Source organism: Panicum virgatum, chromosome 7K (assembly GCF_016808335.1).
Source record: "Panicum virgatum strain AP13 chromosome 7K, P.virgatum_v5, whole genome shotgun sequence".
Taxonomy (NCBI): Eukaryota; Viridiplantae; Streptophyta; class Magnoliopsida; order Poales; family Poaceae; genus Panicum; species Panicum virgatum.
In genome coordinates, this window is record NC_053142.1 from 29607792 (window position 1) to 29631500 (window position 23709).

The 23709-nt window shown below is 45.4% G+C and overlaps 2 protein-coding genes across 2 annotated transcripts; both read right to left on the reverse strand.

The window, feature by feature from the left end:
- Positions 1-3125: 3125 nt before the first annotated feature.
- LOC120640818 (protein PYRICULARIA ORYZAE RESISTANCE 21-like) lies at positions 3126-4698 on the reverse strand. The gene is made up of 2 exons (XM_039916733.1): positions 4120-4698; positions 3126-4026 (listed from the first exon to the last, which is right to left on the reverse strand). The coding sequence occupies exons 1-2, from the start codon at positions 4247-4249 to the stop codon at positions 3374-3376; spliced, it is 783 nt and encodes a 260-aa protein (XP_039772667.1). The 5' UTR covers positions 4250-4698; the 3' UTR covers positions 3126-3373.
- Positions 4699-20888: 16190 nt separating this feature from the next.
- Positions 20889-22708, reverse strand: LOC120640820 (protein PYRICULARIA ORYZAE RESISTANCE 21-like). The gene is made up of 3 exons (XM_039916734.1): positions 22443-22708; positions 22177-22260; positions 20889-22083 (listed from the first exon to the last, which is right to left on the reverse strand). Exons 2-3 carry the CDS (start codon positions 22256-22258, stop codon positions 21419-21421), a joined length of 747 nt encoding a protein of 248 aa, XP_039772668.1. The 5' UTR covers positions 22259-22260; positions 22443-22708; the 3' UTR covers positions 20889-21418.
- Between the last annotated feature and the right edge of the window lie 1001 nt (positions 22709-23709).

Genomic DNA, 23709 nt, shown 5'->3' on the forward strand with positions numbered 1-23709 from the left:
TTTGAATGTTTTAGATTGTAGTTATGATAACGTAGAGATTTAGAGTCACTTAGACAATTCTAAGAAATTTGAAATGTTTTAGGTTATAAGTTTTTCGAACTTGATTATTGTCTTAAATGCAATCTATACTCTGTTCTGCAGAATCAATCGGCAGCGTCGAATACGCCTGAGTTGTCGCCGGGCATGTCACCAATGTTCCCCGAACAGCAGTCGTTCGCACCTCCGTCGGGGCCTCCGCCGTTCGTCCCTCCTCAGTTCGGCCCTCCTCCGTTCGACCAACCTCCATCGTAGAACTTAAGTTTGTATTTGTGAAATCGTGCTACTTTTAGACTTTCAGTGTGTGAACTTGTGTACTTGTGACTCTGGATTGTGAACTTGAGGTCAGACGATGTGAATATGACTATATCGACTGCCTGCGAGCCTTATTATGCTATATTTATGATGCATGTGATATTTGTTGTGATATATTAAAATTGCATGTGATATTTGTTTGTGTGGGGTCATTTATATGCTAAAATACAAAAAAAAAATGTTTGGTCACTTTGTCGTGTGCCTGGCACACGGCAAAGTGACCATTTGGCGAGGCTGTGCACATCTTTGCCGTGTGCCAAGATGGCACACGGCAAAGTGACCAAAACTTCGTTGTGTGCCTCGGTGCCCGGCACACGGCGAAGTTTGAATCTTTGCCGTGTGCCTTGGATGCCGGCACACGGCAAAGTGGGAAGCCGGCGCCGTCTGTCATCATCCTTGCCCCGTCCCCGCCGTCTGCTACTTTAATTTGCCGTATGCCAGGTTAAACACACGGCCCAATAAAAGGCTCACGGTGAAGCCGGCTTCGCCGGCGCTGCTGGTCGCCGTCGGAGCTTCGCCATGAGCCGCGCACGGCAAATAAGTTTGCCGTGTGTTTTTGGGCCTTCGCCGTGTGCCTGGGGCACACGGCAAATGTGCGGAATCCGGTAGTGATGTACCCATTGAACGCGCACGGTGCCCTCTCGGTTTCACTCCTTTAGTCCTTTTGCATTTCTCTTAGCTACAATAAGTTTTTTTGATGAAACAGGTGGGGTGGATGCCCCTACTAGATATATTAACAAGAATAAAAAAGTTAGCTACAAGCCAGGCCTAAGTCGCATAAGATTCTAGCCAAGCTTTCATGGCCTGATAATGCTTTGACTCTGCCCTATGAATAACCAAAGAAAAATGGAATTTGAAACTCTCTTGTACATCTTGAATAGTTTTGTGCCTCTGAATCAAAGATGAGGACATGGACATTACGAGATCCCCATATGCTCTAGTAGCACATTAATATGATAATCTCCATGAAGAAAGGAACCTGTAGCCTTGTCCTAAAAACCTCCAGAATTTGTAGATGCTCCAAGTTTATTGGGCTGTTTAGATTTAGTGAAGCCCAACACTGTATTGCAATGGGGCATTTCAAGAAGAGATGTTCAACAGTCTCCTCTAAACCTGTTCGACAAACAGCACATCCATAATCTTCTAGGACTGTATTTCTTCTTAACACTTCTATTGTGCTCAATTTGTCTTGCATCAACAGCCAAAAAAGAAGATTTTGTGTTTCAGTTGACAAGCTGACTTCCATAGCCACCTGAAAGCAGGGTGAATTTCCATATGTCCTTTCAAATGCTTGTAGGCCTTAGAGCAGGAGAAGTATATATCCTGTTCCCTAAATGTATTCCCACCTGTCTTTTCCATCACTTGAAAGCAAATTGGAGATTATATTCTGGAATTCCTCATACTGTACAAAAGCCTCATCAGAAAGAGGGATGTGAAAGATTCTGTGAAACTGTGTGGTCCCAATGATTTAGCCTTCTGTAGAGAGACTTCTATTCATAGCAAATGGACTTTGGGAGTGTTCCATTCCACACATCATTCCAAAGATATACTGAGCTGCCAGATAGAGGTTTTGCAATGCCGTACCTTTATAAGAATCTATCAATTTCAACAGATCGTTCCACCGGAATGATCCTTTTTTTTGTTGCTGATAGCAGCTTGCCATTTTTATAAATAGTTCTTCCATACCAGGTTGACCCAAGGTAAATTCTCTTTGTTGAAGAATTTATGCAGCCTTTTGAGGAGGAGTGCATCATTGTGAAGTCTTAAGGTCCAAACCTCCCAGACGCCCCCCCCCCCCCAAAACCAATTTCCATGCTGCCTTAGCTTAGGAGATTTCTTTGAATTTATGTTTGTGACAGCAATAATGTTGCAAGAGGCACCCCAAGAAGGATGTTGTGGTAGGGATGGGCTGGTCCGACATCTCTCCCTGCCCTTGTTGCCTGCAGGTACATACGTCGGCTAAAACTTAATTAGTTAGGTACGACGATGTGAGTTTGTTGTTGTGTTCTAGTGATCTTCTGGACACTATTAGTAATTGCTTCTGCTCGGTTGTTGTACTTAATTGCCTCCTAGCTACTACGAGGTTGATGGCTTTCATCGTCACAATACTCATCATATCCCAGATTGATTGTACCGGCGAATAGTAGCTTATCTTAATTATCTTACTACTAGTAGACTATTAACCCATGCTCCACATAGGCTAATAATCTTAGGAGGCGTAAGTATTAGAAATTCTAGAAAAAATTATAACCACCTTGTGCTCTCTCTCATTTGTTAAATATTCTAACACGATACTTATATAGATATGAGCTTATCTTTATTCGGTTGTGATGGACTTTTGTGCTCTCTCTCATTTTCACCGTTGGCCTGTAACACGGGCCAGCCATGATAATCTTATTTTCACTGCCGGCCCGTAACAGGGACCGGCGGTGAAAATGTGATTATCACCGCCTGCCTGTGTTACGGGCTGGCGGTGAAAATGTGTTATAACTGCCGGCACTAAAACCGGGGGTGAAAATATCCATTTTCACCGCCGATATTTCACCGCTGGCACCTAAACCGGCGGTGAAAATAAATATGTAGTAGTGCTCGTTTTATTCACAAGAGGAGGCAATAGAGGGCCCTCTCGGTGCCAGTGCGGGGGATCGAACCCCAGTCGCCGGCCTTGGGCCTGAGCAAACCCCATTTTAAACTAGATAATTAGGCAAATTCCATCATAAAAAAATTAGAAGTATATGCAAAACCCTCACGAAAACCTCTGTGCACATAGTCCCTATGAAATCCTCGAGCACGCTTTCCTCCTTATTTGGCATCGCCCTGCCACCATAATACATTTTTGTAGAAACTACAATGACTTCATCATTTGGTCGTGGATCATGTCACTGTCGATCACGCTGGCTCACAAAAGCATCAAACGACTGATACAGAAACACACCAGCGTATCAGCAGGTATATAGAAACATACATATAGATCATAGATGTAAGATGATCAATTTGCATCATGCAGCTGCCCGCAGTTAGATTACATGACGGTGCAGGCGCCGTAGGGTGGGCTGTCATCGCAGACGACCATCGGGTACAGCGGAATGTAGGGCGGGTATCTGCCGCTACAGTAGCATGGCGACCACGACGGGCACTGGCACACCAGCGGTTTTGGTAGCTCAGGCGGCGTTGGTGCCGGTGGCGGCGTCGGTGCCGGCTTGGACTGGCATCCACAGTGCGGCGTGGGGCAGCTGCACGGCCACGGCAGTTGTGGACACGGATATAGGTACAGATACGGGTATATCACCTTGCATGGGGCTGGCTCTGGCTTGGGCTTGGGCTTGGGCTTGGGCTTGGTCTCAGGAGGTTTGGGCTTCTCTTTTGGCGGCGGCGGTGGCAGCTTGGACGACGGGCACCCACAACAATATGGTGTGGGGCAGCTGCACGGCCAAGCTGGCTGCGGGCACGGATATGAGTATGGATATGGGCATTTTGCCTTGCACGGGACTGGCTCTTTCTTGGGAGATTTTGGTGGATCAGTTTTGGGAGGCGGCTTGGCGACCTCAATTTTCTTGATGATCCTCCCGGCCTTGCAGCAGAGCTTGGAGGAGAGCTTGTCGGCGTCGAAGGGCCCCGACACGAGGACCTTGTCCTTCTCGTACACGATCTTTTCGATGACGAACTCCCCGCGGTCTGTGCAGCAGTGATGATTCAGTGAAGTAGCACATCACAATTACATGATTCGTTCATAACGTGATCATAACCATGATTCAGATATACGGACACCTTGGATGCAGCAGAGGACCTTCTGGATCTTGGCACTGCAGCGGCAGCACTCCAGGTCCACAGTGATGATGAGCATCGGCATACCTGCAAAGATCGATGTGAACAAAATACGTGCGTGTGCACAGTGCATAGGTATGAACCCAACAAACAAGTTGGGCAGTGTATGGTAGTGTCGAAATCGACGTGAAAATTAAGGCCTTTTTTCTCTCGATCGTTCTAGTGTTGTCTGACGCACTTTTGTACAAGAACCAACTCAAGACAAAGCCTAGAAATTTAATTATTCCAGCTCTCATCGTCGTCGATTCGCAAGCCGACGATCTCTGAAGAAACGCAGGTGGTTCCTGATCTGCAGCGGGCCGGTAGCTGCTATATATGGTAGGAGATCAGAGGCTGCTGGTGGCGACCTCCTCCATCCTCAGAGGAGAGAAGGAAGGGGTGCAGATGCTCAGTGATCATGCATTCAAACGTGCTATTATATATATAACAGATCTGCAGAAGTGCTGAAGGTGATGGCTTTTCTCTTATGCACGCAACAAGACCCCGGATGACGCAGGGTTAGTCCTTACTGTAGTTGGTGTGCCGATGCTCTCTCGTCGGCGAGGCTGGGCAAGACCTGTTAGAATCCATTGGATCAACTAGGCAATAGATCAGTGGGTGTACTCACTGTTTCTTGAAGAACTCGACCTGGCCATCACTGGTTCGTTGGGGTAGGACTGCTCTAGGGCAGCGACACAGGCGCAGAGGCATCGCGGTGGCGATGGCGAGGTTGGTGAGGGCCGTTGACGCAGCGGGTCACCGGAGTTGTGGAGGGCGGCGCCGGTGATGCGTCGCTGGTGGTGCTTCCTGCCGCAGCAGCGCCTCCTCTCAGATCTGGTTAGGGTTGGACGGTGGGGACTGTAGCGGCGGCAAACCTCGTGTCATGTACCGCAGTCCCCACCTCCTCTATATATGGCACTGCACGACGGGGGCCCACCAGCCGTCTATTGGGCTGGACGTCCCCGATCAGGACACGAGTCAAGGGCCCAGTTGCCGTTGGGCCAACTGGTGGAGATCAATACTAACATTCTCCCCCTTCATCTCACCTTACACTTTTAAAACTTTACAACTTGACGTAGCCCTTTTTACTTTCTCTTTAGTTGCTTTGCTATTGACCTCATCTCATTGCAGATCAGTATGTAGAGCGTGCCTCATCATGACGGTTATTAGTTACCGTCAGACTTAACAGCCACAATGTACCTTTCTGTATTGAAACAAGACCTTAACCTTTCTTTGGGCCCTTTAGTAATCCAGAAATCATAGGCCTCCTGTAAAACCCATGTCGACTTAGGCGGTAGACCTTTAGTAAGAGGATCCGCAAGCACTTGCTTGATACTTTGGTGCACAATGAGTTCATATGATTCTGGATTTTCTCCTTTGCAACATATAACTCGTCGTCAACGTGTTTGGCAGCACAATTGACATGTTGCCATAGGAGAGAAAGCATTCGAATGGTATATTGCTATTGTATACCATTATCAATTTCGGGTAAAGGTTTCCTCAACCATTTTGCCTGTCCTGTAGCCTCATATCATGCTAAACTTTGGGTACACGACCCACGATATCATAACCATTTTGCATTTGGAGCTTTTCCACAATTAAACTCCAAGCGCGAGTGTTAGCTACTACTGTGGGTTTCACTAAACATCTCGCCAAAACTTAATTCTATTTACTCACAACCTTTTAAGTGTACATGTTCCTTTCTTACTTAGCATGAGGCTGACAATATTTTGTAAAATTGCAAAATATTCTATAACTCCATTCCAGTGATCTATTGCAGGATTGGACTTCTGCCAAAATGTCCCGGATACTTGCGCTATGTCAGGGTAAATTCTTTTGAGCACTAATTTTGCTTCCAACAGCTGAAGCACATGGAACCTTTTTCTTTTGATCGATCATATAACAGTTCCTGGAATTCTGAAAATTCCAAAACTATTACCCTTGATAAATAGGACAGGCGTAGGCTTACTCGCATGCATACTATATATCTTTTAGAACTCTTTTCTAAGTATGCTATCTGCGATAGTCCTGATACCCCCTTTTCTTTTATCCCAGTGAATTTCCTTTCCTAGAGCGAATGACTCTTCACTGAGACTACTGTTATCAAAACTAGAGGTCAAAATTACCTTCTTTGAACTTTGTGGGAAAAGAAATTTCCCATCTTTGAACTCTGCATATTTACAATTTATCATCTTGACCTTTACATAAAACCCAAAACTTTCTTTGTTCTCATAAAACTTTAGATACCACTATTTTGATTTCATCAGATGGTATTCGGATGTTCTTTTCTTTCCACAACAAAAACCATTTGGTTATGTCATGTACATACACTTTCTCGTACAAATCTTCATTGAAAGATATTTCACCAACATCCATGTGATGCAATTCTAAAAGTAGTACGCACCAATGTCACAATGATTCTAAAAGAATCCTTTCATGAGATTGTACAAAATGTCTCGTTAGAACTTATCCTTTGTCTTTGCATAAATCTTTTGTCCACAAGTCGTGCTTAGCGACTTTCCATGTTCCCTCTGAAGTCACATTTAATCTTGTAGACCCATTATAGCCTACTGTATTGGCTCCGTTAGGAACTTATTCTATGTTTCAAAATAAATTTGAAACTTCTAAGTCTTATGACATCTTTATGGCTTCTTACCACCTCGATAAATGAGACACCTCAATTTCTGTCATTCATTCAACGCCTCAACATATGATGAGACAATTGTAGTGCTTGAATCATAGGAGCGAACATACAGTCTCACTTCTCTTCAAGCCTTAGTTCTTAGCATACTTACTCCCCCAGACTATCCCATCTATTGTAAAGATGGAATATCTTCGAGCTTGTGTTTGGGTTCAGTCTTTACAAGTCTTGTAGGGTCCTTCAAGTACCACCTTTTCTTTTCGGTTGATTTGAGGCTTAACTATCTTTTTGTCCCATTTGGAGCTGAAAACTCTAGAAATTTCACTTACTTCATTGTTATGACCGTTGTACTCCCTTTTCGGTCATATACTTCTTTAATAGATCATTCTTGAAAAATACATCGTATTTAACTTTGCGGGGAAATTCTCCCTAAATCTTAATCTTTCTTGTCTTTCTGTTCTTTCTCCCCCATGAAATATGGCACAAACTTTTGCTGCCATAATTTCGAAACTATTTTTAACACTTGTGAACGAGGAACCTTTCATTACTTGAACTTTATTTATATGACCAAGTCATACAAAATAATGGGAGTATGATTTTTACATTTCTTTTCAAGAGCTCCTCAGAGTTCTTCATTTGTTGCACTTTCAAAAACTCATAAGTTTTTCATGTTGCTTTACTTTTGCAAGTCATGCTTGCAATCTTGGTTCGCATACAACTTTCTTTTTGTCCTTCGATTCTTTTCAAGTCACTATCCAACATGCCAATATAGAAGTGCATGAGAATTGCTGGGATAACTTTAAAAGCTCCCCCAGACTTCTTTACTTTTATGTGATACTCAAGTAGCACATGAGCCATCACAACTTTTCCTATCATGCAGGATATAAGTGACACAAGTGCCAAAAACTTTTCCGACATGCGGTATAAAACTTCAAAGGCATTTGCAACGCATGTTTAATTCAACGTTGGTCAAATTGAACGTGCGTCAAACTCATTTCAACCATTATCTTTACTATTGAAGGACAAGATAAAAACATAATATAGTGATAAAACTTTGGTCACAATGACTAAAACATGCACATATACTTTCTTTTCTGATTAAATCTTCCCGTTGGTTCCAATTTAATCAGAAAATTTAACGAATTACAATATTCGCAAAACTTTAGTGAGAGAAACCAAAAAAAACTTTTCGAAAGCAGTTGCATCTCTTTTCCATATCAACTAAAAGTCAGAATGGAATAAGCATTTTTCTTTCTTAACCTCAACTATACAGCTGAGTGACCTCAAAACTTTATCTGTAGCGTTCATCGGAATCAACTTTTGTCTATTGATTTCTCTCTACTTGGGAAGAATTGTATGTCTTAATTTAACGTTGGTCAAAATTAAAACATACAACTTTCTTTTACCTTTAATTCTATATCACTGTTGGGCAGAAATAGAACACATGACTAGAATAAAAATTATAATATTATCATCATCAACTTTGGTCAGAAAATGACAACATCATAATAAACTTTAAACTTCTTTTCCTTTTAAGAGCAAACTAATACTCAACTTGAGACTTACAATGGCAAAATGCAGCCAAAACAATCTTTCTTTGACATACAACAGCGGAAGCTTTTCTTAACCTTAAACTTAAAGGCTCTTTTTTTTCCCACAGGGAAAAACTCATCTGAGTCTATCTTTTTTTATTGCAGCGGAGAACTTTTCTTTCTTTCATAAGCTTTTCTTTGTCTTTCTCCCTTCTCTGAAAATTGATCACTTTGATGCAAAAAGTCAGAGATTTAACATTGAACTTGAAATCACAATGAAATTATAATATTGTTATCATCAACGTTGGTCAGAAAATAACAATACCATAATTTAACTTTAAACCAATATCTTACTCTTCCTCTATTTAAATTGTCCTATTGGTTCTAATTTAAATAGAGGATGAAACTTTTACTTTGCAGCGGAAACATGTAAAACATACTAATATTTAGAAGCAATATCATTATAAAACTTTACTGTTCCCTAAAAAAATTATCCCGTTGGTTCAAATTTGAATAGAGATCAAACTATACTCATAATAAACATCAAAACCAGCTTCTGAAAAAGAATAGACCATCAAACTATTTTACTGTGCTTTGCGGCTTGGCTAAGGAAACCGGCCCGCGACCTTGCTTCGGGTGCGGCCCAGCTCGGTCCGGCGGAGCGCCTCCGCGTGCAGCCCAAAAGGCCCAGCAGCGATTGGAGCCCGCAGCCCACTCGGAGGGCCGCTCCCCTGCGTCCATTGTTAGAATCCATTGGATCGACTAGGCAGTAGATGAGTGGGTGTACTCACTATTTCTTGAAGAACTCAACATGGCCATCACTGGTTCGTTGGGGTAGGACTGCTCTAGGGCAGCGATGCGGGCGCAGAGGCGTCGCGGTGGCGATGGCGAGGTCGGTGAGGGCCGTTGACGCAGCGGGTCGCCGGAGTTGTGGAGGGCGGCGCCGGTGGTGCGTCGCTGGTGGTGCTTCCCACCGCAGCAGCGCCTCCTCTCAGATCGGGTTAGGGTTGGACGGTGGGGACTATAGCAGCGGCGAATCTCGTGTCATGTGCCGTAGTCCCCATCTCCTCTATATATGGCACTGCGCGACGGGGGCCCACCAGCCGTCTATTGGGCTGGGCGTCCCCGATCAGGACGCGAGTCAAGGGCCCAGTTGCAATTTGACCAACTGGTGGAGATCAATACTAACAAGACCTTTTGTGTTACCGTCTTTCTGCTGGTTGGGAAAGACCCTCTTGAACTCTAGGGCAATTGGGCCTGCTGTATCCCTAGCGTGTCTGCCTTTTTCTTTAGACTAGACAACATGCCTTTGCCTTGCTACGGACAAAATTATATATACATGTCGTCACACTATAAAGGCTAGATGTGATTTTATGAAAGTGTGATATTATTATTCATTTTGTACATCTTTTTGTGTGCTATAATTTCAGACAACTAAAAGCTACAAATGCATCGCGTCCGTCTCGTCATTCTTCAAGAGAACGGGGCCGCACTGTATGTGACAGACCCGCCGAGTTAAAATGCTTAATTAAGCGTAACCGCCATCCTTTGGCGCATTAGCTTAATTAAGTGTAACTTGACAGGCTGTTTCCAACCCACAGGCCGACCGAAACACACCAGAAGTTCCGTACGAAGGCGAGCACAGAAGGTACCAGCACGATAAAAACTTACAAAAATAGTAAATAATATCAAGGCTTTTTACAAAACAACTTTAAATCTAAAATTTGTAATAGAAAAGAGAGCAGAGGAAGAGAATCTAACTTACAGAGCGTTTTTACTCGAAAGTAAACAAAACGAACTAAATAAGCCGAGGACTACCGAGACGTGAAGACAAGGCGCCACATCGAACCCACCGATGGGAACCCTAGTTAGCTCCTATACCTGAAATATGGTAAACAACAAACCCTGAGTAACTAGTACTCAGCAAGACTTACCCGACCAGTGGGTATAACTTAGCCCACATATCTAGACATGCAAAGCTTTCTGGCTGGTGGTTATTTTTGCGTAAAAAGCTTCTAAAAGTGAGTCCTTATTTTTCCACTTTTAGCCCAAATTCTATATATAACAATCATTAACTAATATTTGCACCTGCTAAGCAATCATAACAACATGAGGTATTAATTCATGATAGATATCTCCAACATTACTTTAATTCCATATAACATTACTACGATGCGGTGCTGTGATAAGGTGCTCATATCCGAGATGCGACTGACGGCGAATCGATTCGATTTAACCTTGCAAGGTGGACCTAACCAACACGGCACGTATTTGCCCCGTCGGACTATACATGCCAACCATTCCCCTCCCCGCCTCGAACTACAGGAACCAGCCCAACGACATATGGTCAGCCGAGCTCAACGTGAGACCACCAAAAGTAAACATGTGCAACCCAATTCTCCGCGACTACTCGACTCGCCCCAGGAGTTGGGTGCGGGTTCCTGTACTTTCGAAGCAAAGTAGTACTCGGCTTACCGGTTTCGACTACCTCCTACTCCCGGCATGCGGTTAGTACAATTCAAACTCGATCACAGGGCCAGACAACGAACGGTCCTTAACCGACACAGACGGGGCTAACTTCCCCCGCCCGGGTCTCCAACTTTCCATATCAAAATTCAACAACTCATGTACTGGAATGTAAATATATCCTAATTCTCGCGAGTAACCGGAAATTACTCGACTTCTAAATGTCCTATATCTCGCGGGCGACAAAAGTCACTCGACTTCTATCGAGACTATTAAGCATAGCACTTCTATCGTCCTATACATACTAGTATAACTCAGGGGATCCTAGGGATCATGCAACTAGGGTTCCAGATAATTCCGACACCTAATGCACAAGTAATAGAAACATATATATAGGTGTCATAATTTAAAAATAGAAGGATGTGCACCGGGGCTTGCCTGAGGGTAACACTAAGTTAGTGTTAAAGCTATCAAGGCCTTGGGCCCTTCCGACCTTGGGCCGGGTCTTCGGTTGCTTCTTAGGGTCATTCCTTCTTCTGGAGATATCCGCCAAACACCGTCTTGTGGTTCAACTCCACACCACGGGCTTCACGTCCACACATCGTACATCTAGCGCCCTAAGTGAGGTGCAACGATGCATATGTATGAATGCATGGATAATGCAATAAAAAGTAGAGTAATACAAGCGCAAGGTCGATAATGTCTAACTATAAACAACTACACTGGCGGAGGTTACTTAAACCTTACATGAGTCTACACAAAGTTAACCCAACTAGTTTTGTATTTTTAGAATTCTCCTAACTCCAACTATGCATTTATAAACTATAAAAACATTTTATCTAGCACCATAAAAAAAATTACATGTAAAAATTGTCAAACAACACACTTTATAGTTCTCCCCTACCGAGCATGAAAATATAAAGCTAATAAACCTAGTTTTACATTCACCGCCGTTCAGATTCGAGACCAAAAATCCGAAGTATCCGGGCACATACCCGGAGTATCCGGGACAACATTTCCGGAGTATCCGGGCACCTTCTCAGAGTATCCGGACTCCCAAATCCGGAGTTTCCGGGCCTATACCCGGAGTTTCGCCCGGAGTGTTCAAAACCCGAAGTTTCCGGGCTTATACCCGGAGTCTCCGGGCTTGACAGCATTTTCGCCCCAAAAACTGAAATTTTGATTGTGACAAAACCACCCCACCAAATTTGAAACCCTCTTGAATCCTAGTTGAAGGATGCATATGGAGATGATTGACCAAAGGAAATCACCTAGAACATCCTAAAACAACCAAATCGGCGAGCCCTAGCTTATAGTACCTTGAGCTAGCTCCTCTTGCAAGAAAACTCGAAAACGATGTCGCCCCAAGGTGGAATACTTGTAGAAGATGATTTCCCCATGCCGAGTGAAGCTCCCTTGGCCTTGGAGTCAAGTTGAAATGGAAGATTTCGGAATCTAGAGCTTAGGGGAGAGGGAGGAGATGGTGAGGGAGGTGAGGGAGAGAGAGGTCACGGGAGAGAGTGAGAGTGAGTGAGAGAGAGAGAGAGAGTGATATTTTCTATTTAAATGGTTGTGGGGTCCAGATGACTAAATTATGGAAATAGAAACTCCACGCCCGGAGTTTCCGGGCCAATGGCCGGAGTATCCGGGGTGTTTCAATCCTACCCCCTTAAAGAAATCTCGTCCCGAGATTTAAAGGGAAAGCAAAGGTCGAGGATTGACCTCTAGAAACTGTGTAAGATTCATGAGAGTTGGACATTTTAAAAGAAAACAAGGATATACTTGGAAGAAGGAAAAAAAACGCTCAAAGGCACTTGTACCAGGTCAAACAAGGAACCGAACATCGGTTAAGCGGCACCAAGAAAACATAACAGGTTAGTGCAAGTAGAATACACGAAGAGACTCTCAATGGAAATTGATTAGAACGGATTAAATCAAGGATGTTTTTGAAAGGATCGAATTCTCTTGAGTTGGGAACAGGAATCATTAGCGTCAGGGAAAGTTTTTGCTCAAGTCCATTCTCGCTCAAGTTGTTTATTATTTTTAAGTTGCATGATGCAAGATGCTATGCAAGTTAGCGGACTTTATAAACTCCCATGTAAAACACCCCATTCGCATTTTTACTCCCCCAAGGGCCTACCCCCTTAAAGAACAAAGGTAGAGGAAAAACGATTCCAACATTGCACAAGGAAGTGTCGATGTAGTTTCATCCACACGCACTTAAGCACCAGCGCGCACCCAGTGGCACAATCACGTGGCGGCTGCACACGCGAGGCCCTAGATCCCGTCGCGGCACTATAGGGCGTGGGACAAATCTCCACCATGTAAGAACCAATAATAAAACTCCGAATAACAGGATTGGATACAAAGAGATTAGAGAGCAGCCAGAAAATACATTCAAAGGCATATAATCCACATGGTCAGCCCAACTACCACTAATTTTTTTCCCTAACCTTGCATGTCCCAACAATGAAATCTGATGTGATGCAATAGTGTACTTTCCTGACAACCAACGGGTGACCTGATTCATGCAGGATGACTATAATGTCTGTGATCAAGTTTCTAATTTTTTTATATTTATTTGAGCAAGAATGCAAGCGAAACCATTTCAGGTACAGGAATCAAGGCGATTAGAAATAACGAATACTCATACTAGAAGAACAACAGGGTGGTTTTAGTTATCAAGAATAACCGGGACGAGTGATCTTTGAGCATTTGAACGAATGACCTAGGGACAAGGATGTACGATCTCAATTTAACATTGACCAATAATAGTGGAAAACATCAATATTTGGATAAAAATAGAATGGTCATGGAACGACAGATAGGACATGGTTAGCTGATTATGGTGGAGAAAGGTATATCAAGAAAAAACGACCAACAGTTTTATTTAAGACTAGCATCCTTATTTTGATTCTCAAGACAACAAGATTTAATAATTCGTACATCCTAAATGGTGAACACAAAATCTCTCATATTTAGGGGGTGTATCTAAACGGCTCAAACTTTGGTATTCGAAGTTCAGTCAAACTCAACGGTTTATTTTGTTTAACTTTGCTTTACTTGAGTAATACCTATGTTCAAATTCCAAATTTCTCGATGGTTTTACAAGAGACATAGGTCAAGTCATATACTGTTAACAATTTTAAAATATCGCCCGTAAATAGACGGAGATGGTTCTATATACATATATATTTCAACAAGAACTGGATTCACTTTTCCTGAGTCAACTACCTTCAAGATGAAAATTTGCATAAATTAGAATACCATAAGTAATACACAAATTTGAGCCAACTTTCCTAAACTGCGATTCCAAGCTAACGTAGAAAAGCTTTAAGTTTTCTTAACAGCTATACAAGAATAGAGTTCAACCATATTACCCATAAACCAAATTTCATTTCTAAACTTGACTGGAACAGCCTATGAACCGGCTTCTCCTAGTATTGAGAATTTGATGAAAAGCGATGCAGTAATATGTGAGGAAATTTATATGGACGTGACACACAAAACAAAAATAAATGTATGATATGATACATGCATGGCCTACACGTCCTCACAAAAGAAAAATATTTTTGCCAATCCAACTATGGCAATATACGGATATTCTTCAGTGGCACAATACGTACTTTCCCTATATACTAGCCGTTTACTATCAATCTTTCCTACGTTAACGGGGTTAGTGTACCTGCAGAAGACTCACAATATATATATTCACACCTACTTAACGCCTGTGAATTAGTTGATACTATATTTACAGCCACCTGACATAACCTACACTATATAGGGCTTACGATCTAATCTCTCCTAATCCCTTAAGCGCAAGAAATGTAGATTTCGGAAATTTATTTTTAGTCTTGAAAACACCAAAATAATATTGCCGGTACCCCCTGGTGCATTTCAGCTCTGATACCAGCTGTGACAGACCCGCCGAGTTAAAACGCTTAATTAAGCGTAACCGTCATCCTTTGGCGCATTAGCTTAATTAAGTGTAACTTGACAGGCTGTTTCCAACCCACAGGCCGACCGAAACACACCAGAAGTCCCGCACGAAGGCGAGCACAGAAGGTACCAGCACGATAAAAACTTACAAAAATAGTAAATAATATCAAGGCTTTTTACAAAACAACTTTAAATCTAAAATTTACAATAGAAAAGAGAGCAGAGGAAGAGAATCTAACTTACAGAGCGTTTTTACTCGAAAGTAAACAAAACGAACTAAATAAGCCGAGGACTACCGAGACGTGAAGACAAGGCGCCACATTGAACCCACCGATGGGAACCCTAGTTAGCTCCTATACCTGAAATATGGTAAACAACAAACCCTGAGCAACTAGTACTCAGCAAGACTTACCCGACCAGTGGGTATAACTTAGCCCACATATCTAGACATGCAAAGCTTTCTGGCTGGTGGTTATTTTTGCATAAAAAGCTTCTAAAAGTGAGTCCTTATTTTTCCACTTTTAGCCCAAATTCTATATATAACAATCATTAACTAATATTTGCACCTGCTAAGCAATCATAACAACATGAGGTATTAATTCATGATAGATATCTCCAACATTACTTTAATTCCATATAACATTACTACGATGCGGTGCTGTGATCAAGGTGCTCATATCCGAGATGCGACTGACGGCGAATCGATTCGATTTAACCTTGCAAGGTGGACCTAACCAACACGGCACGTATTTGCCCCGTCGGACTATACATGCCAACCATTCCCCTCCCCGCCTCGAACTACAGGAACCAGCCCAATGACATATGGTCAGCCGAGCTCAACGTGAGACCACCAAAAGTAAACATGTGCAACCCAATTCTCCGCGACTACTCGACTCGCCCCAGGAGTTGGGTGCGGGTTCCTGTACTTTCGAAGCAAAGTAGTACTCGGCTTACCGGTTTCGACTATCTCCTACTCCCGGCATGCGGTTAGTACAATTCAAACTCGATCACAGGCCAGACAACGAACGGTCCTTAACCGACACAGACGGGGCTAACTTTCCCCCGCCCGGGTCTCCAACTTTCCATATCAAAATTCAACAACTCATGTACTGGAATGTAAATATATCCTAATTCTCGCGAGTAACCGGAAATTACTCGACTTCTAAATGTCCTATATCTCGCGGGCGACAAAAGTCACTCGACTTCTATCGAGACTATTAAGCATAGCACTTCTATCGTCCTATACATACTAGTATAACTCAGGGGATCCTAGGGATCATGCAACTAGGGTTCCAGATAATTCCGACACCTAATGCACAAGTAATAGAAACATATATATAGGTGTCATAATTTAAAAATAGAAGGATGTGCACCGGGGCTTGCTTGAGGGTAACACTAAGTTAGTGTTAAAGCTATCAAGGCCTTGGGCCCTTCCGACCTTGGGCCGGGTCTTCGGTTGTTTCTTAGGGTCATTCCTTCTTCTGGAGATATCCGCCAAACACCGTCTTGTGGTTCAACTCCACACCGCGGGCTTCACGTCCACACGTCGTACATCTAGCGTCCTAAGTGAGGTGCAACGATGCATATGTATGAATGCATGAATAATGCAATAAAAAGTAGAGTAATACAAGCACAAGGTCGATAATGTCTAACTATAAACAACTACACTGGCGGAGGTTACTTAAACCTTACAAAAGTCTACACAAAGTTAACCCAACTAGTTTTGTATTTTTAGAATTCTCCTAACTCCAACTATGCATTTATAAACTATAAAAACATTTTATCTAGCACCATAAAAAAAATTACATGTAAAAATTGTCAAACAACACACTTTATAGTTCTCCCCTACCGAGCATGAAAATATAAAGCTAATAAACCTAGTTTTACATTCACCGCCGTTCAGATTCGAGACCAAAAATCCGGAGTATCCGGGCTCATACCCGGAGTATCCGGGACAACATTTCCGGAGTATCCGGGCACCTTCTCAGAGTATCCGGACTCCCAAATCCGGAGTTTCCGGGCCTATACCCGGAGTTTCGCCCGGAGTGTTCAAAACCCGGAGTTTCCAGGCTTATACCCGGAGTCTCCGGGCTTGAAAGCATTTTCGCCCCAAAAACTGAAATTTTGATTGTGACAAAACCACCCCACTAAATTTGAAACCCTCTTGAATCCTAGTTGAAGGATGCATATGGAGATTGGAGATGATTGACCTAAGGAAATCACCTAGAACATCCTAAAACAACCAAATCGGCGAGCCCTAGCTTATAGTACCTTGAGCTAGCTCCTCTTGCAAGAAAACTCGAAAACGATGTCGCCCCAAGGTGGAATACTTGTAGAAGATGATTTCCCCACGCCGAGTGAAGCTCCCTTGGCCTTGGAGTCAAGTTGAAATGGAAGATTTCGGAATCTAGAGCTTAGGGGAGAGGGAGGAGATCGTGAGGGAGGTGAGGGAGAGAGGTCACGGGAGAGAGTGAGAGTGAGTGAGAGAGAGAGTGATATTTTCTATTTAAATGGTTGTGGGGTCCAGATGACTAAATTATGGAAATAGAAACTCCACGCCCGGAGTCTCCGGGCCAATGGCCGGAGTATCCGGGGTGTTTCACTGTACAAGCGAGGGGGGAGACTCCGTGGCCTGTGGGCGAGGAGATCGATGGCAGGGGTATGGTTCCAATTCCAAACCTCCCAAGCAGCATGTGTTTAGGGACGGGGAGCTACTGCATCGAAGTTCCAGCGGCGAGGGGGGCTGCGTTTCATGCGCAGCAAAATCAGTAGCATCCCTACATTCATGTCAAGCCGGCCATGGCAAATGGGCAGCACATTCGCAACTGCAGGCGATGGAGCATGAGCTTATGGACAAGCCGGATCCTCGTCGAAAACCAGCAAGATCCTCATGCTACTCCTCCCCCGTCACCCGCCGCCATTAGGGGAGTCTCGTATCATCGTCCGTTTGCACCCAGCAAGAGCAGCAGGGTTGTCGTCCTCGCCTCCAGCCAATTCCATCGACGGCGGGATCCTCATGCGTGCTGCTCCTCCCTGACAGGCGATGGATGTGTCATCTGCGAGAGCCGTGGGCACCGGGCACGACGGAGTTGCGGAGCCGCGGAGGAACGGGTTGGCAAGGGAAGCGGACGGTGGTGAGAACCACCACGGACGGGGAGGAGCAGCAGGCAGCGATTGGGTCGGAGATCGCGTCGGACTGGGTTGGTGCCGCGCGAGCAGGTAGGAGGTGTCTTTTGGCCCACAGTCAATGATTGATGACGTACCAAAAGTCAAAGTATCGTAGAAACAGTCTGCTCTTTAGAAATAGGTAAAAATATGGAATAGTATCGGTAAGCAGCAGTTGTGTCATAATAGGATTCACAGCCGGATCGGAGTAGAAGAGTTGGGGAAAAAGATAAACTGATGCCCATACGAAGACAATGGAGGAACTAGATCACCTGGATGACGGACGAAGCGAACGGGCAGAATTAATGAAGGATTTATTGCTTGCTTTAGAAATAGGTATAAATATAATTTTTTTCCTTTCAGTACTGCTGAGTGGACTTTGTAATTTCATTGCTCATGAGTAATGAAATTCGGGCGCGACCCTTAGTGGAAAAAGACATTGGAACAGTTGGTGTTGGGATCGTTTCCGTACGTGTCGCTAACGCAAACTTTCTGAAATCAAGGTTGTATTCTATTTCTATAGCATTTTGTTTCCAATTAGTCTAGCCGCTGTGTAATCTAGCCCCATAATATATAATAGCATGATTTCTAGTGTAGGTTACTTATATTTATTTATCCATCAACATATAATTTTTCAGTCTAAAGAGGAGAAGAAAATGGCTTGTTTGAATCTTCGTTTAGCCAATTTTTCATACCTTCTTATTCCAAAATTTACTTATTAATAAATATTTATTTGGAACTCTTTATTTCTCGTCTGATTTATCTAAAACTCTTGATAGACCAGTTGGTCGCCAAAACTCAACTCCACTTGCACCTCTTGCCTAAGAGAATCATCGATCTATCACTGATTCATTGCATATAATTGCAAAATAATGCGAACAATATGCACACGTACGTTCTATGTATGCTTGCATCATTGAATCGTCATTGTGCATACGTAATAAGTTAGCAGTGCCCTTGGGAGACATCACCATCGCAACAGGATGCACTCACGCATTATTAAGCACACAACCACCGAGCGCCATCTAATCACGACGCACACTCGTACCGAGAATCTTGGAAGAACAGCAACGAAAGATATGACGAGAGAGAGACGACAGAGAGGGAACCGTTGTGACTTGTGGAAGGACCATGAAAAGCTTGGACGAGATCCCTGCCCTGTCGTCCAGGAGCCATCATTGGTTTCGTCGCCATGGCGTAGTGCATGGTACCTCTGATTTCAAATAAACGCTATTGAAATAAAGCCCACAACCCCAACCGTATAGACGTGTCTCCCACACCAAATCCTGACGCGATTACGCGAGATCTCGTCTGAGTAATCGTAGGCGCACGTGTGATGAGGGCCTACAAAGGTTTTGAGGCTGTGGTGCGAAATGCAAAATGTATATCTATATTTATTAGAAAATAAAAATTAACTAACATAAATTTTGATTTTATTATATAAGCATTGATGCTAGAAGAGTAAAAGGACAATCTTCCATACCTATAAATGAGAAGATTTGCTTGGTCAAACATCAATGCAAAACACAATACACGGGTTAATTGAATTGAAGTCCAAGGATCCACGGATCTACTTTCATACCTTGCACTCTAATTGAGAAATAAGATATTAGATGAGAGATTGAGAGCGCAATAGGGGGATATGGCCCTAGCTCTAGCGGTACGCGGAGATCGTGGTGACAGCAATCGGCTATTCCAAACTCATGGTCACAGCGCCGGCTCCGACAGCGATCGCGGTGTGCCCTGCCAGTCCTACGCATCTTGTTGAAGAGAGATGTCTGGAAACTTTAAGCTAGCGCGTCGCTCTTCCTGGCAACTTGGAGGTGATCAGCGCCGCTGGCCACCTCCCCTTCCCAAGCCGCCCCCGGTGGCCGGCGGCGGCGGCCCGCGGCCCTCTTTACTCCCCCCTGCCTCCCTCCTCCCGGCACCCAAGCTTGCCCTTGACATCACCTCGCCGCCGGCCGCCGGGGCCAGATCCACAGTCCGCCTGGATGGATCTTTCGTTTTTGGCTGGGTTGCGCCCTCCCCCCACCTCCTTCCAGCCTTCTCCTCTGGTGGCTAGGACTCGCTCCCACGCGGCCGCCTACGGTGCTTCGGGTGGCCACGCTGCTGCCGGTGCCGCTCGCATTGGGCCGCGCCCCATAGGTGGTGGCGGCCGTGGCCACCACCGCTCGCCTCAGTTGGTTGCATCGCGCGCGCTTTGGTCCGCCGAGCCCCATTGCTCCTTCTCGTCATGGTGTTGTGGCCTCCGGGCCCAGGGCTCCCTGCCCTGGCAATCACTGGTGGCCACTTTGGCCCGGGGGGTGGTGGGGAGGGGGGCACCGCCCACGTCCGCTGGTTGGGGGTTAGGTTGACCGCTGCCTGGAGGGCCGCGGCCCGTGGTCATCGTGGGTCGCGGGGTAGGCCTGAGCCGTCGGCCTGCACTCCGCTCAGAGGGCACGGAGCCTGCCTGCTCGATGGCGTCCGCCTACAGGCGCTGCATTCACACTAAAGGCCGTGAAACGAAAGAGGATAAATAGGAGAGAAGGATAACTTGCAAAGGAGACCTAGCTCTCTGGGACCTAGATCACCAAGAGGAAAGGGCAATCTTTGCATCTAAGCCAATTAACAGACACATGACGTAGGGTGTTACGCTTCCGAGCAGCCCGAACCTATCTAAACCACCGTGTCCACTTAACCCTGCCACGGACGGAATCCTACTGCGTGTTACACCCCTGGCCGAATCTCTAAACAGGGGTTCCCTTGATCCCTGTTAGCGGTACTCACCCACGGTCACCTGGGGTGCCATTAGGAAAGATAATCTAAATTAGAACCCCAAATTTATATGTAAATTAACCCCATTTTTACAATGAACACCACCCCACCTATGCGCTAGTGAAAAATAACATTAAGGAACCTTCTAAAATTTGCATCTAAAATACCAACCTCCACTATTACTAAAAATAGGCAGTTGGAGGATGGAAGAATGCAAGAACGTCGGCTTCACAACATTTAAATCCAATCGCCCCTTGCATTATTCTAGATTTCTTGCGTCTTACATGTAAGGAAAAAGCGACTAAGAGTAAACTCTCTCTTTCTAGGAAATCCCATTTTTTTCACAAGAGGAGGCAACAGAGGGCCCCCTCGGTGCCAGTGGGGGAGATCGAACCCCGGTCGCCGGCCTTGGGCCTGAGCAAACCCCATTTTAAACACAGGATAATTTAGCAAATTCCATCATAAAAAATTTGGAAGTACATGCAAAACCCTCACGAAACCCTCTGTGCACACAGTCCCTATGAAATCCTCGAGCACGCTTTCCTCCTTATTTGGCATCGCCCTGCCACCATAATACATTTTTGTAGAAACTACAATGACTTCATCATTTGGTCGTGGATCATGTCACTGTCGATCACACTGGCTCACAAAAGCATCAAACGACTGATACAGAAACGCACCAGCATAGTCAGCTGGTATAGAAACATACATATAGATCATAGATGTAAGATGATCGATTTGCATCATGCAGCTGCCCGCAGTTAGATTACATGACGGTGCAGGCGCCGTAGGGTGGGCTGTCATCGCAGACGACCATCGGGTATGGCGGCATGTAGGGCGGGTAGCCGCTGCTACAGTAGCACAGCGACCACGCCGGGCACTGGCACGCCGGCGGTTTTGGTAGCTCAGGTGGCGTCGGTGCCGGTGGCGGCGTTGGTGCCGGTGGCGGCGTCGGTGCCGGCTTGGACTGGCATCCACAGTGCGGCGTAGGGCAGCTGCACGGCCACGGCGGTTGTGGACACGGATACAGGTATGGATACGGGTATATCACCTTGCATGGGGCTGGCTCTAGCTTGGGCTTGGGCTTGGGCTTGGTCTCAGGAGGTTTGGGCTCCTCTTTTAGCGGCGGCGGTGGCAGCTTTGGCGACGGGCACCCACAACAGTATGGTGTGGAGCAGCTGCACGGCCAAGCGGGCTGCGGGCACGGATATGAGTATGGATATGGGCATATCTCCTTGCACGGGACTGGCTCTTTCTTGGGAGATTTTGGTAGATCAGTTTTGGGAGGCGGCTTGGCGACCTCAATTTTCTTGATGATCCTCCCGGCCTTGCAGCAGAGCTTGGATGAGAGCTTGTCGGCGTCGAAGGGCCCCGACACGAGGACCTTGTCCTTCTCGTACACGATCTTTTCGATGACGAACTCCCCGCGGTCTGTGCAGCAGTGATGATTCAGTGAAGTAGCACGTCACATTTACATGATTCGTTCATAACGTGATCATAACCATGATTCAGATATACGGACACCTTGGATGCAGCAGAGGACCTTTTGGATCTTGGCGCTGCAGCGGCAGCACTCCAGGTCCACGGTGATGATGAGCGTCGGCATCCCTGCAGAGATCGATGTCAACAGAACAGGCATGAACCCGACAAACAAGTACAGTGTATCGCAGTGTCGAAGTCGAGGTGAAAATATATAATGCTTTTTTTTCTCGATCGCTCTCTTTTTGTCTGACGCGCTTTTGCACAAGAACCAACGACTCACGAACTTAGTTATCCCGGCCAGGTCTCACCTTGGTCGATTCGCAAGCCGATCTCTGAAGAAACGCAGGCGGTTCGCGTTCCTGACCTGCAGCAGGCCGGTAGCTGCTTCGGTACGGTAGGAGATCAGAGGCTGCTGATGGTGGCGACCTCCTCCATCTTCTTCAGAGGAGAGAAGGAAAAGGGATGCCGCGCCGATGGCCGATGCTCAGTGATCGTGCATCCGAGCGTGCTATTACTCCTATATATACAACAGATCTATCACAGATGCGCCTACGATTATTGAGACGATCGAGACGGCTCTCGATCGCGTGCGTCAGGATTTGGTGCGGGGGATACGTCTGCAGGGTTCGGGGACTTGAATAGCGTTTGAAACCAAAGATGGAGGGGAGCGAGCCGGGCGACGCTAGTTTACGGTCAACCGTACGGAGGCGTTCCGTATGGTCGATTGGTTTTTTTTTGTTTTTTTAGTAAATTTTTTGTCGTTTTGTGATAAAAAAAATTTAGAAAAAAATTCAAGAAAATTTTTCGAGAGACATGAAAATTTTCAAGGAAATATTGAAGGGCAGAAGAAATTTCAAGAAAATTTTTTTGCATCCAAAACAGAAAAAACCTCCAGTAAAAAAGTTTTTCATAGATTTTCTTTCAAAAAAAATTTTTGAAGAGAAACAAAAAATATTTTAATAAACAAATATTTAGAAGAAAAAGTTTTAAAAAAGTTGAAAAAAATTGGGAAAAAACTTTTTCATCCAAAAATTGGGAATCCAAAAAAAAGAGAGAAAAAACCCTACCCCAGCGGATCCGCCGCGCGCCACCGGAGCGGCACAGATCCGCTACCGCCGCGGCGGATCCGCCGCCGCCTCCCCGCCGTGCGCCGCTCCACTGCCGCGGATCCGCCGTCGTCGGCCCGCCGCGCGCCTCTCCCCCGCTCCGTCGCCTCCTCCCCGCCGCGCGCCGCTGCACCGCTGCCTCCCCACCGCTGCACCACTCCACCGCTGCGGCCCCGCCCAGGCTCGCTATTTTGCCGGTGGGAGGCAAGATATGCGGCAAGGAGGGGGAGGGAGGCCGCGCCATGGGCACCGCCGCCGGAGAAATGGAGGGGCAAGGGGAAGGAGAAAAGAAGGCGGGGAAAGGCACAGAGTGGGAAGGAAGCGGGGGGTGTTGAGTCGCGCCGGCCAGCCGCGCCGCCTCCGCCCAGCCCGCCGCGCCTCGCCGCCGGCCGCCCGCCATGGAGCACTGGAAGGGAGCAGGAGAGGGGAAAATGGGGAATGGGAGAGAGGAAGGGGAAGGAGGAAGGAA